General features: G+C 37.6%; 1 protein-coding gene across 1 annotated transcript in view; it reads right to left on the minus strand.

The window, feature by feature from the left end:
- LRP1B (LDL receptor related protein 1B) overlaps positions 1–15,081 on the minus strand; it is a 1,294,122-nt gene that overhangs the window by 187,251 nt on the left and 1,091,790 nt on the right. The window contains 6 exon segments of the mRNA XM_044303104.1: positions 3,542–3,689; positions 3,691–3,742; positions 6,961–7,142; positions 9,165–9,287; positions 10,830–10,915; positions 14,614–14,797. Of these exon segments, the coding sequence (XP_044159039.1) occupies positions 3,542–3,689; positions 3,691–3,742; positions 6,961–7,142; positions 9,165–9,287; positions 10,830–10,915; positions 14,614–14,797 (775 nt within the window).

Raw genomic sequence — 15,081 nt, forward strand, 5'->3', positions numbered from 1 at the left:
GACGTCATCGCGCATGTCCTTTGGTAGGTCCTGTTCATTGAAGATAGAAGAAGCTGCTGCAGTGTGATCAAGTGGATGAGGTGAGTTGTATTTATTATTTATGCCTAAATGGACATATTGCTTTGTATTCTGTCTTAAGAATCATATTATTTTATGATATAACCATGTTGTAACAGAAAATAATAAAGTGAGTACGTTCGGGTCCCTATTGACTTCAATGGGGTTTGGGTTCATGGTCAAGTTCAGGTCAAATTCGGGTCCCAAACCCAAACTTTGAATAGAAGTTTGTCCAAACTCGACAACCCCGAATTTCCACGGGTTCACTCATTCCTAATCATAATCACTAGTAAGTGAAAGGTTAACAGCAGAATAGGGTGTTTATTTCACTGCAGAGTCAAGATAAGCAAATCTTACAGTAGCAATAACAGACTTTAGGCAGCTGTTACTGAGATGATTGAGAGTGCAGGGTTATATAGGGAGGAATGGAGATGCCATTGCCCATTTATAGGTCCACACTCTATTACCTTTGCACTAAAGCATACCCTCTAATGCTTTGAAGAGTTTGCGGGGAACAGTTCCATTGAGCACAAAATGCATATTTTTGATCATTTTAACTGCAATCAGAATACTGCCAAGCCACTTTGTCTCCTTTCTATCCTAAACTCATTGTCAGTTTAGACTTTTTGAGACAGACTGATTGTTCGTGCACCACCCTATTGAAAAACTCAACCTATCCAGTGTTTCCAGATTAGCCAGCCTGTCTTTTATACTAAAGCTGGATTGGCACTGTGCTTCCATAAAAAGGCTACAAAAGCAGCTAGGTAACATAGACATAAGTATGTGACTGAAATAGGGTCCCTGGAGAGAAGGGTCCATTCTAGTTTGGTCTTGTCCACATTTATTGAGTTGTGAGAACATGTCTTCACAGATGCCACAAGACAGAAAATGTCATGAAAATAAGGTGGGGGCATCAGGACCTCTTATCTCTGGTGAAAACAGTGCTTGAAAAAGGCTTCATGTTTATTATGGCTATTCATAATTTTGTGGTTCTGTATTGTCACGACTTTTGGTGGAACAGACCAACAATCTAATGTTTATAGGGAGCTCCTGAGTCTCCTCCAACAGATAACAACAGGAAGTCAAAGATTGGGCAAAGTGACATTTTTTCACCCAATAATTTTTTTTATTTATCGGGAGGCTTTGTCCTCTACACATACATGCTTGCCAACTTATTGTGCAGAATGTGTATGAAGTCAGGAGACATAGCTGTTGGCCAAACGGTATTGCAGTTTCATGGGTTTGACAGTTGACCCAAAGATATGGCCGGCTGGACGAGGCCAGGCCACACACCTGTATGTTCGGATGATTTTACAGAAAAATCTTACCATTATTGGCTGCTGCAAGTTGCAGCATCATTAAGTCGTAACCCTATGGGCACCTTTACAAATCCGAATTTTTGAAAAGATTGAGAAGATCTCACCACAAGTTCCTCTTGGTCGTCCGTGAAACATTTAAAACTTTTTTTCCCCAACCCATTAATTTCTAAACAGCAGTAGTGATGTACACTGTGACTTTGGTAAAGTTTTGGCAGACACAACCGCTTATTGCTGCTGTTGTGTATAAATCTATGCTTAAATGTCATTACTCTAACTCTTCCGGATACATAACATTTGCTGGGTCTCAGCAGACTTCACTCAATTCAGTTAAAACATCTGCTTAAAATGCACAAGCAATTTGGTAAACAGGAAATACAAAAAGCAGGGGACTTGAAAGCAGAACAATTTAGAGTCCCACATGCCCACAGACCGGCATAGCTCAGCGCTACATCATTCAGTTTACAATGACAGCAGAATGTAAATGAAGTTATCAGAGACTTGTGCAATATTAAAGTCTACCCGTTACCTTCAGTGGATGTGGTTACTGCTCCTAACAGTGGTGAGCCAAGTATCCGAAGTCGACTTCGATCCAAATAAAAAAAAAAGATTTGATTTCTCAAGAAAGCAAATTATCTCGCATTTTGTGGTAACTAATCAATTTTTCCTAAAATAGTGGCTGAAAGTTTAAAAAAAATTATACTCACTTTGTCCACTTGATCTCAGAGAGGCCAGCCTTCCTGTCTTGATTAAAGAAAACCTGCCAAATGACCTGTGACAAGTGTAATGACCTAACTTCCCGATCATACGGGGAGTGAGCGGTGACATCATTGATGATTACATCCCCACTTGAGCCCCGCATGACCATGTGGTGAGGTCATCATACTTGCCGCAGGTCCTTTGGCAAGTTTTTTTCAATCAAGACGGAAGAGGACGGCCTCCCCGCGATCAAGTGGATGAAGTGAGCATAATTTTTTCTTTACCCCTGATTAACCCCTGAGCAGCTGAATGTGAGTCGCAGATGGTGCAATTAATGTTGAACATGGCATCTGAGAGGATAAATGACTGGGGACGGCGGCGATTGCAGTCATTGTGTTCGCTCCATGCAATGGAAAGTGACTTGTGAAAAAGTAAGTAATCCAATTTTTCAAAACTTCACTCAACAATAGCTCCTAGCATGTCTATTGCATTTCTTTTTTTTAGGTTTTTATATGCTTTTCAAATGCAGGGGAAAATGCATTTTTGCAATATAGAAAATACACTTTTGCAGTATAGTTTTTGGTGGAACCTATATATAGGTTTCAAAAATGTGCTTCCCCTGTAAAAAAACGAATAAAAAACAAAACAAACTTAAACTGCACTGCAAAACAGTGGCGAATTGCAGTAAAATGCATGCAGCTTTTCAAATGCCTTAACCCCTATATCTTAAAAGCACATTAGAAATGTTACAAAAAGCTTATGTGGAAAAACTGTAAAAAAAAATCACTGCATGAACCCAGTTTTTATGGTGCGGATGATGAGAACATGTGCTAAGAAAATGTGCAAGTTTAATGTACCTGATGTGGTTGGACATTTTTCTGTCCAACATACGGAATTTGACATGTTATTTTTTGTTCTATGTTCTTTATTTCTATATAGTGCCAGTTTTTTTTTTTTATCATTTTTATAAAAACATCCTCGTGTGCAGTACAGATTTTGTCCTGGACTCTATATTTCTGAGAATTTATCAAAATTGTATACATGCTGGAAAAAAAATTCAAAAGGCTGAATCATTCCAAAATTTGGAAATTTAACCAGAATTTTTTTTTTTTATTCATGATTTTACCAAAGTTGAATTTTGATTTCTTCGATTATGAGAATCAAAAAGAAAGAGAAAGAGAGAGAAAGAGGAGCAAGAGAGACTTTTTCAGGTAATCAGAGCACTTTCGATTCAGGTCGAATTTAGATTGGATTTGTTTGGATTTGGCCAAATTGGACACAAATTCTTTGAAATAAAATGAATAAGAGAATAAAAGAGAATACAAATAAATAAATCAATACATAAAAATGTTATACTTTTCAAAAATCGTCACACAATTAATGAGAGGGGAGATTTCTACACTTACATTTTAATATTTGGTGAGTGTACACACCATGGATTGTAGACCTTATTAACCTGTGTAACCTACCTTTATGTCGATGGAATCCATTCATGTCTGAGAATTCAATATGATTCTCGTCAGCCCAGTAAATTTGTCTGTTGACATAATCTATTGTCAAAGCTGTTGGTCTGGAAATCATCGTTTCTATGACAACACTTTGATTGGAGCCATCCATCAGCAACACGTCCAACGTGAGGATACTCACAGCAGTCTATCCAGTATAGATACCTATGCAGAGTTAATAAACAAGATGTTTACTTGCAATTTTAATATTTATTCTGCACGTATTCTCGGTGAGAGACAGCTAGGATTTTTATTGAACTGCAAGACATTGATAACAACTTTTGTTTTTTTTGCATGTCGCAGGACATTCAATTACACAGTCAAAAGTCATAAAAATAATACAAACCTGCACTTTTTCCTTAAAGGGAGCCCGTCAGATGATTTATGTTTAATAAACCAAATGCTTTATGCTTAATAAACCCAAAGTCATAGCCGAGAGGGGGAATTAAAGGAGTTGTCCCATTAAAAATATTCTACATTTTTCAAACCACCGCCTGGATCTGAATACTTTTTGTTATTGCATGTAATTAAGATGTAGTATAGCCACTGAGGTATTCAATAAAATGGATCTGTATTGCACAGTCTTATCTTTCGGTCTAACTTCTCGCTGAGCTGGTTGCACATGCTCAGTTCCATCCTTCAGCTGCCAGCAGTTACAATACACGCCTCCTGAATGAGTACATCCCCTGAGAAAGGCTACACCCTTAGTTCTACCGGCTTTAAAGAAATCTAGTAGAGCAATTGGAGTAATTAATTGAAGATCTATGGATCCATTTAAGGTACAGGGCTGGTCTGGTTTTAATTTTCTCAGATAGAGATTGCCATGTACTATATGAAGTTTGATTTTAATTTTTTACATAATCCATTTAACCCTTAGGCCCCTTTCACACGGGCGAGTATTCCGCGCGGGTGCAATGCGTGATGTGAACGCATTGCACCCGCACTGAATCCGGACCCATTCATTTCTATGGGGCTATGCACATGAGCTGTGATTTTCACGCATCACTTGTGTGTTGCGTGAAAATCGCAGCATGCTCTATATTCTGCGTTTTTCACGCAATGCCGGCCCCATAGAAGTGAATAGGGCCGCATGAAAATCGCAAGCATCCGCAAGCAAGTGTGGATGCGGTGCGATTTTCACGCACGGTTGCTAGGTGACAATCGGGCTGGGGACCCGATCTGTATTATTTTCCCTTATAACATGGTTATAAGGGAAAATAATAGCATTCTGAATACAGAATGCAAAGTAAAATAGTGATGGAGGGGTTAAAAATAAAAATAAATAACTCACCGAGTCCACTCGATCGCGTAGTTGCGGATCTCTGTCTTCTTCTGTAATGTTGAGCTGCCGGCTAAGGAACTGTGGTGACGTCACATCACATGGTCCAATCACATGGTCCCTCACCATGGTGATGAACCATGTGATTGGACCATGTGATGAGCACAGTGACGCCACCACAGGTCTTTTGACAGGTCCTGAAGATAGAACAGAGACCGGCAGCTATGGAGCAGGTAAGTTAACTTTATTTTTTTATTTTTTAACCCCTCCATCCCTAATTTACTTTGCATTCTGTATTAAGAATGCTATTATTTTCCCTTATAACCATGTTATAAGGGAAAATAATAAAATCTACACAACATCGATCCCAAACCCAAACTTTAGTGATGAAGTCCGGGTTTGGGTCTGGGTAACAAACATGCCGATTTTTCTCACGCGGGTGCAAAACGCATTAAAACGCTTTGCACTCACGTGGAAAAATCACGCATTTTGCCGCAACGCACCCGCATCTTTTCAGGCCCTCACACGCCACGCTCGCGTGAAAGAGGCCTTAGAGGTTTTGTTTGCGTTTTTTATTTTTCTTCCCTATTTTCCTTGAGCCATAATTTTTTTATATTTATGGTCACATAGCTGTATGAGGGCTTATTTTTTGTCAGACAGGTTATACTTTCTAATGCCACCATTAATTATGCCATAAAATGTAGTGGCAAGTGGTAAAAAATGTCCTAATGGGGTGGAATTGGCATAAAAAATGCAATTCCTCCACCTTTTTATAGGTTTTGTCCCCGCGGCGTTTCATTTACGTCAAAACTGACCCATAACCTTCATTCTCTGGGTCAGTACGATTACAATGATAACCCATATGTATAGGTTCTTTATGTCAAAATAGTGTAAAAATAATTGTAAACATTTTATTCATTACGCCATTTGCCGTATTGGAATTTTTTTTTCTATTTTAATAGTATGGCCGTTTTCGGTCACAGTGATACCCATGATGTTTATAATTATTGTTATTTAGGTATATTTATTTTTTATTATATGGAAAGGTGGTGATTTAAACTTTTATATTTTTTTCTTTTTTATATATTTTAAAAAAAAAAAATCTACATTTTTTGTGATGATTTTGTGGCTCATTTATGAGCCTATAAATTATGTTTTTTAATTGCTCATTTCTTATCCTGGCCTACCATCTGGTGGCCAAAATAAGAATTGCAGCATGAACACTTTCGGCCTCTTCAGCAAGGCTGAAAGTGTTTAGCGCAGCTACCGATGCACCCATTGGCCACACGGGGCATTGATAGAAAGGTTTTTGTGCATTTAAATGCCTAGATCTGACAGCATCTAAAGCATTTAATTACCGCGATCTGCATTATTGCTGGTCACGGTAATTAGCTGCAGGTCTCTGCTCTTTGAAACAGCAGAGATCTGCCGGTCATTGTGCCCACTGCACGTGCGAGCGGGCCCCATGTTTACACATCTCTCCAGCGCTGTATATGTATGGCGCTAGTAGCGAAGGGGATAAACACATATGGTACTGCAGAGAAACAAAGACTTGTTACCCCTGTGAGCTTACAAGTGCCACATGAGAGTTTCCAAGCCAAGAAAGGGCGCTGTCATTACTTAACCCTGCCTAAGCCACTCTGGTCAACATTGCACCTCTTACTTCTTCTGCACCTCTTACTTTTCTTTTTTGATGTGAAAGAACCTAGACCTGTCTATAAAAACAGAAAGGGAAGGGCTGACAGAGGATGCAGATAGAGCAAAGGTGTACAGAGTGGCTTGGACGCAACCTCTGTGCACTTAACTACTCATTTGCATATGGATTAAAAGGAATAGTTTTTTTCTCCAGAATGAAGTAGATTGCTAATTGAAAGGTATCATTACATTCAGCTGAGTTAGCCCTACAAGGCTTTGTTCCGGATTTTCATGGTGACCGAGTCCCTTTAAGCTGTATGCATGGAATGCAGGCAGATGGAATTCTGTACATACAGGAATAAGAATTATTGACTCGCTTTTTTGTTACACAAGTGCTTGCAAATATTTTATCTTTTATTAAAAACAAATGTATTGGGTACACAACTTTTTGAAAAACAATAAGCATTACCTTGTTTGTGGATCCAGTGATAGATCTCTTAGAAACTTAATCTTTTTGCTAACAAGTATAGTGGGGTATAAGCCATTAAGCTTGGACACTTCAACAACCCGCTTCTCTGTATCAAACCAGTAGAGATTCTTCCCAATCCAGTCCACGGCCAGTGCGTTGGGTATAGCTGTGTTATGTACTACCTTAAAGAGAAACACAAAAGTCCTAAATAGGGTTGCCATACAGGAAGCCAAATCTTTGTAGGCAATTTTCCTTTTTGTAATCTCTTTATATAGTTTTCGTCCTAGAAACGTCTCACAGAAGTTATAAAATGCTTGACTGATTTACAACTTATGGTCAACTTATACATGTTCAAGTTATAGTTATAGCATACTGTGCAATCAACCATTATAGATTTAGCTGGTCTGAAACAAACACTGCTTTTAGGTGTTTTTTGTACTATTTGCTCCTCCTCTCGAGAAGTATTTTCTTGAGTATTGTTTCTCTTTGAGGACAGCACCAGAGCTGAGATAGAGAGTCTTATAGGTCAGATCCCAGGGGAAAAATGCAGACGAGCTCTCTTCCAACAGAAAGAAAGCTGACGAGAGCTAATTTGCGTCTCCTCTTCTTTACAAAGAACGTCAAGACAAGTTAGTTTTTGTCAACCGCATTAGGAGAATAATGTGGAATATAGTTAGACCCAGGTATGTAATAAGTACCCTGCTAACAGGGGTCTAGGATTATTAAAACATGGCTTCTTTTTCAAAAAATCATTGGTTTGCGTCTAGGCCACACACAACATGGGAACAGATTTGGCACTTTTTGGAAAAAGGAACCTATGTTTCTCTACTTCCGGACAATACCTTTAAAAGCTATATAAAATATTTTATTATCCTTTGGCATCTAAAATTAAAAATCAATGCAGTTCTTACACAAATGTATGTGGCTCTCTCTCCCCAAGGAGAGCTAGAACCCCTCAAATCCTGACTTAGGCCTCGTCCCCATTTTCCTGTCCGCATTTTATACAGATAGCACATGTACCCATTGATTTAAATGTGTCAGTTCACATTTTAATATTTTTGACTGACCGTGGGTTCAGTAGAAAAATCTCGGAGACATTCACTACTTTGATCCGTGATGCGGACCAAGCATGCCCATTGAAGTCTATGGGTCCGTGAAAATTAAGGACACAACATGGATCACATTCGTGGTACGTACGTTTTTCACTGAAGACTGATAGGAGATTCTTTGGAAATGAATTTTCAGCTGAGCAATATCAGTGAATTATAAATGACACACGGATGGTAAAAACTGACACATGGACCACAGATCCTTCATGGACATCTTTATGGAAGAAATACATACGCTTTTTTTTACGGACGTGTCACTGACACAGAAATGTGGATGAAGCCTTAGACCTCTCACCCAGTAAAGCCAGTACTCTCTGCTCTGCACTGATGAGGAGGAAATCACCCTGAGACAGCTGTCTGCAGAAGAGATGTTGGCTTATTTAATATCCAAGTCATGTATCAAGGCTTATTCTAAGAGCTGAACATTGACTTATAGGATAGCTGCCTTACATCTGGTGACATCAGAGGCAGAGCTTGTTAAGAGCTCATTTGCATCCCTTTCTTCCATGTGTCTCCATAGATGCAGGCTACTATGTGTTAAGTGTGATGATGCAATCACGTTTTATTTGCCTCCTCCCCTTGAACGCCTAGAGACAGCAGAAGTCCAGGTAGAGAGAATGGATAAAGGGAGTGTTTGTTGTCTCTGTGCCTTGGAGACAAATAGCTCTGCATAATAGCTGTTCATAGAAAATGGTAGAAGATTTTTTTAAATATATATTTTCTATATTAGATGCAATATTTGAAGCAATAAAAATTGTTAAAAAGGTGAACATTCCCTTTAAATAACCACTAACAGAATGCTCGAGGAAAACACCACCCCTACCTAGGTGCAGCACAGTGTATTTCATTTACCTAGAGCGTCTACAAATGTGCTGTAAATCAACTTTTGACTACGTTCTCCATTTTGTCATATGTTTATCCTGTCCTGGTAACTCTCTTATAATATATGGGAGGAAGGGGGGGGGGGGGGTATTGCAAACACGTATGGATTTTGTGCAGAGCCCAGCATCCTGATAAAACTTTAATAGCCATATTGCCATGTGTATGAAACACAAAGATGGCGTATATGCTGTAGTGAGAATGTATTGGATTTACCTTTGCATCGCTGCCGTTCACAAACATCCGATTAACACGGCTTCCGTTAGATCTGCTGGAATCAATCCAATAGACAACCTCTTCTCTGTAATCAAAGTCCATTGCAATTGCATTGTTTAATCCCTGACAAAGAATACAATCATTCTGATAATGTTGTTAAGCTGCCAGTAAATGGAAGGGCACAAATACATTAATAACATCATACGGTGCAACGTAATCAATGAAGCCTTTCTTCATTTAAACACAGTATTGGTAAAATCTAAAGCTTTTAGTTATAAATAGATTTGTGAACAAAAACATGTAGAGTTGGAGCAAGCTTTTGTCACCTAATAATGGGAGTTCTTTTCCATTTGCGAGGTTCTGACACCTTAGTTAAGCACATCACAAAGTGCTTTGTAGAATATAAGCAGTTGAACACTAACCACTAGGTGGAGCCCTGTAGTGCTTGAACAGCACAGCATGTGGTCAGACAGGGTACTGCAAGTAAAATGTATGAAAAGAAAAACTCTGTGAAGGTGCTGTGTTGTCAGGGTATTTTTAATTAAGTATTGATTGGTTATCTCCCCTTTAATTATTATATTACCTTTCAATGTAATATTCTTCTTGTAATGTAGTGAGTTATGAATAGATAGTTAACAGTTACAAAGCCGTGGTTCCAGAGTGGCTAACTCAAAGGACATGCCTACTGCACACTGGGAACCATCTCAGGGGAGCCAGGAAGTATACCTTTTTGTGCCTTAACAATGAGCTTCAAGCAGTTATCAAGCATCCATAAGGAAGGATGCCAAAATACTCCCTCTTTTGTATCCTACCATGACTGGATGTCGTCTATGGGCCTGTGCACTGCTAGGACAGTTGAGAAGATTGTGGGCTATGCGACTGTGCCCCGCCAGGACTGCCGACAGGAGCCTACTCAGTGAACACAGGTCATAGTGATTGCTTTTACTATCAATAAGAGTTGTTTGTCTGTTTTATTTTTTATGTATTTAATCACACTTAGTAAATGTTTTTATTCACCTAGCCTGTGTAAGTGTATCTTATTTCCGCATCTCAGAATTCACGTTAAAACAATGCCTTTAAAAATATATATTATATGAATATGGTGGCCAGTTGCTACTTATGGAGAGAGACTAGGTAAGAATTTTAAATGTAAGTAACTTATATTAAAAAGTATATTTTCCTATTTTAGGAACCTCCATAGGATTTCTAGATATTACCCATGAACGTGGAGAATTATCATGGTGCACAGTCCAAAGAAATGTGGTTACATTAAATATGTGAAGTATTATTATGAACTGTTACAAGCCATTATTATTCCACCATCATTGGTCAGGAGGGACCTCAGATAAAAAGAACAGAGGGATCTAGGCCAGATGTTAAGATTTTAGCCCAGACTACAAGGAATAGGAGCCTACGTGGTGATGGGAAGGAGAGACACTAGGTAATGGTATCCAGAGCAAGGAAGGAGGTAAACAGTTTTGAGGATCAGGAAAACAGTGGAAATGATAGTCATTGAGGATAGAGGCTCCTATGTAGCCTCAAAGATGTAAATGACAGAATCAGCCCCGCTACATCTCTTTTGAATCCAAACAATTAATTGCACACCTAAATATGAACGTCATATCTGAATATGGAGACATATGGTGACATTGCTAAACATCTAACCTGCTTTAGCATAGTGTAATTAGATCCATCCGTGCTCATTCTTCGTATTTCATGGTGATCAGCGAGGAGGAGGAAAGGGTCTTCCGCTAAACTCAAGAAAAAATTACATTTCACTTTAGCAACTGAACTAAATATGTGCAAAATTTATGACCAAATTTCTTACAATTTTTGTGTACCACTTTTGGAACAGGCACCTATCTTGATAACAGGGCCCTGTCTCATGCTGCTGGGAATGGAGAGGTGACCACTCATCCCTGGCTCTCTCCACTCACTTCTATGGAAGTTCTGGAAATAAATAATTATGCACTCTCAGCTATTTTGAGTGCTACCATAGAAGTTGTGCATAGGCAGCCATCTCTCTGTTCCCACTGCTGCAAAGACATAGTACGTTGTGATATTGCTGTGTGCAGTGCAGAAGCGTGTGCACACTGCACCCCTATACTAAGCTAAAAACAAACACTACGTCCCCATATGGTTCGCCGGAGCACTAGCCTCTTCAGGGCATTGGGTGCAGCTATATTACCAACATACACCGCTGCAGAGATATCGCAGCGGTGGTTACATTGTTAGTACTTAGAAACTTAGGGCTTAGGGTTCAGACGGCCGTAGTTCGTTGTGGATCCACAATTTGAGTATCTGCAAAACACGGTTACAGACCGCGTGCATTCTGCAATTTTCAGACTGCACACAGTATGCTGTCCGCATCTTTTGCGGCCCCATTGAAATGAATGGGTCCGAACCTGTTCCGCAAAATTACTGGAATGGATGCGGATTCATTCATACGGTCGTCTGAATGAACCATTACTGCGATAACCACTGATACTTTTAAACTTCCTCTCAACAAATGAGTCTAAAAGATTGAAATAAAAGTTACATTTCAAATAAGGCGTGCACATGTAAAAGAAAGGCGTTTAGTAGTTGGTAGACTATATGTAAAAAATATATATATATATATATATATATATGCCTAGATCATGTGACCAATAAACATGACATCACTGGTAGTGATGAGCGGGAGGTGCCATATTCGATTTCGCGATATTTCGCGAATATTCGAGTGAATATTCGTGTCATATTCGTCGAAATCGAATATTCGTAATTATAAAAATTTTCGCGAATAATATGCGATTAATTTAATCGCATGTTGCGAAAAAAATCTTTTTTCTAGTATAACAGTATCAGTCAATGGTATTTTACGAAATTTCGAACTATTGCTCTAACTTCGTCTTTTCGAATATTCGTTATATTCTAAAAGACGAAGTTAGAGCAATATTACGAAATTTCGTAAAATACACATATATATTGTAATTTAGCTAATATAGTGCTATAATAATTTTTTTTTTCTTTAATTTTTTCTTCCCTCTTCTGAACTTAAGTTTTGTAAAATATGTACACTGTTAAAAAAATTAAAATAGCAGTATATTAGCTAAATTACAATATATATGTGTATTTTACGAAATTTCGTAATATTGCTCTAACTTCGTATTTTAGAATATGACGAATATTCTAAAAGACGAAGTTAGACCAATAGTACGAAATTTCGCAAAATACACATATATGGAATATAGCAGTGCTAAGCTGAAATCGCAATGCGAATAATATAACACAAAATAATCGCATGTTGATTTCTACTTTGTACTGCTATAGTTCATATTCGGCGAATATGGAATATAGCAGTACTATACTTCGAGTTATATTCATCGCATGGCAATTTCAACTGATGGACTATGGCAGTACAAAGTAGAAATCAACATGCGATTATTTCGTGTTATATTATTCGCATCGCAATTTCAGCTTCGCATTGCTATATTCCATATATGTGTATTTTGCGAAATTTCGTACTATTGCTCTAACTTCGTCTTTTAGAATATTATGAATATAAATTTCGTAAAATACACATATATATTGTAATTTAGCTAATATACTGCTATTTTAATTTTTTTAACATTGTACATATTTTACAAAACTTAAGTTCAGAAGAGGGAAGAAAAAATTAAAGAAAAAAAAAATTATTATAGCACTATATTAGCTAAATTACAATATATATGGGTATTTTACGAAATTTCGTAATATTGCTCTAACTTCGTCTTTTAGAATATTATGAATATTCGAAAAGACGAAGTTAGAGCAATAGTACGAGATTTCGTAAAATACACATATATGGAACATAGTAGTGCTAAGCTGAAATTGCGATGCGAATAATATAACACGAAATAATCGCATGTTGATTTCTACTTTGTACTGCCATAGTCCATCAGTTGAAATTGCCATGCGATGAATATAACTCGAAGTATAGTACTGCTATATTCCATATTCGCCGAATATGGACTATAGCAGTACCAAGTAGAAATCAACATGCGATTATTTCGTGTTATATTATTCGCATCGCGATGCGAATAATATAACACGAAATAATCTAATGTTGATTTCAACGTAATACTCTAATCCGACAGTACATTATAGTCTATGGAGCGTCCCCATGGTGATGGGGACGCTCCGTGAGCACGACAACAGGCACTGAATGGAGCATTTAAAAAAAACAAAAAAAAACAAATATTCGATTTCGCGAATATATAGCACTATATTCTAAATATTCGCGAAATCTCGAAATCGCGATGTTCGAGAAAAATATTCGCAATTCGAATATTCGCGCTCAACACTAATCACTGGCCACCATTGACTTTTCACACAGCTGATCGGTAGAGGTCCCAGTAGTTGGACCACCATTGGTCAGATATTGATGACCTATCCTGACAATAGGCCATCAATATCAAAATCTCAGAAAACCCCTTTTATTAATGACTGCAGAAGAGGAACCTGCTTAAAATGTAATTGAAATAAAAAAAAGATTATATTAAAAATAGACCTCCCTAAAATAAGTAAATAAATACATTTACCTGAAACAATCAGAATTCCATGTATCTCCTCATAGAAACAATTAAGTTCATACATTACAACTAGCACAGCCAAAACTCTCACTAAGGCACATGGTATCCAATCAGATTCTATCATAATCTATGCATACAATATTGTATATAACAAAGGAGTGATCTGATGGGTAACACTGAAACTTTTCACTAGTTTTTGTGCACGTGGCCTGGGCTGTGTAAACAGTAGAGTGATCCATGTAGCCGTCACCAAAAGGTTCTCTTGGGGACATAGTTGGTACATATGATCAATTATAACCTTGGAAAAACGTGCAATGCTATTCTCTACCAGGGTTGAGCTTTGGAGTTTCTGACCCAGGCAGTTATACTGGGTGTCTTAGGTGCACATGCTGGAGGGAGCTCTTAAGATTGCTTGCACCCAAAACTTTAGCTGCTAAAAATCTCAAAACTGAATTCATATTTAGACATTGTGTCTTATTGTTATTACATTATGTTATTTGGGCACAGTGGGTATTATTTGAGCACTGTTTGGTGGTATTTATATAATGTGTCATGCTGCTACACTGACACTGTTGTTTTGGAACCATACGGCGATTATAATTAGCTACTGTCTGGTATTATTACTTTTACAATATTATATTACATTATGACAGTAGGTCAACAGAAGGCACCACACAAAGCACCATCCAATATAAGACTGGACCTGGTTTCAAATAACTTTACTTTAAAAAAAAAATGAGTTTGTTTTTATAAATTGTTTTGTTGAAATTACAATCTAATCTTTCAAAAGATAAAAAACAGACAAACACAGACAGCGCTGAGACGAAAACATAATAACACCTTATCTTTCAGAATATCAGTTGTCATCCGTCAGTACATAAATGCCATTGTGATACCTGATAAAGATTTGCAGCCATTTTGATTTTCAGGGTGTATTTCATACCCGTCTGAACACAAGCACTTGTACGTCCCATATGTATTGATGCATTGCTGGCTACAGGGAAAACCGTCTGAACATTCATCAATGTCCACGCACGTCTTCCCATCATTCTTTAATCGAAATCCAGGCCAGCACTGGCACTGTGGGAAATAGGAATATGCATAAAGATATAAATAAAGATCCTTTAAACATTATTCATCAATCTGTACTTAATATAAACCTATAATAATAATAATTATAATAATAATAATAATAGTAATAAAAATAATAATAATAATAATAATAATAATAAACTACAGCAGTTGACACAAAACGATAAAATCTATAATAACTATAGTAACTTTATTTTTTTCCTTGGCCTATGTATAATGAAGCTTTATCTCTATCTCATGTCTATCTATCTACCTATTTATCAAAGAACAAA

This window comes from Bufo gargarizans, chromosome 8, assembly GCF_014858855.1.
Source record: "Bufo gargarizans isolate SCDJY-AF-19 chromosome 8, ASM1485885v1, whole genome shotgun sequence".
Classification (NCBI taxonomy): domain Eukaryota; kingdom Metazoa; phylum Chordata; class Amphibia; order Anura; family Bufonidae; genus Bufo; species Bufo gargarizans.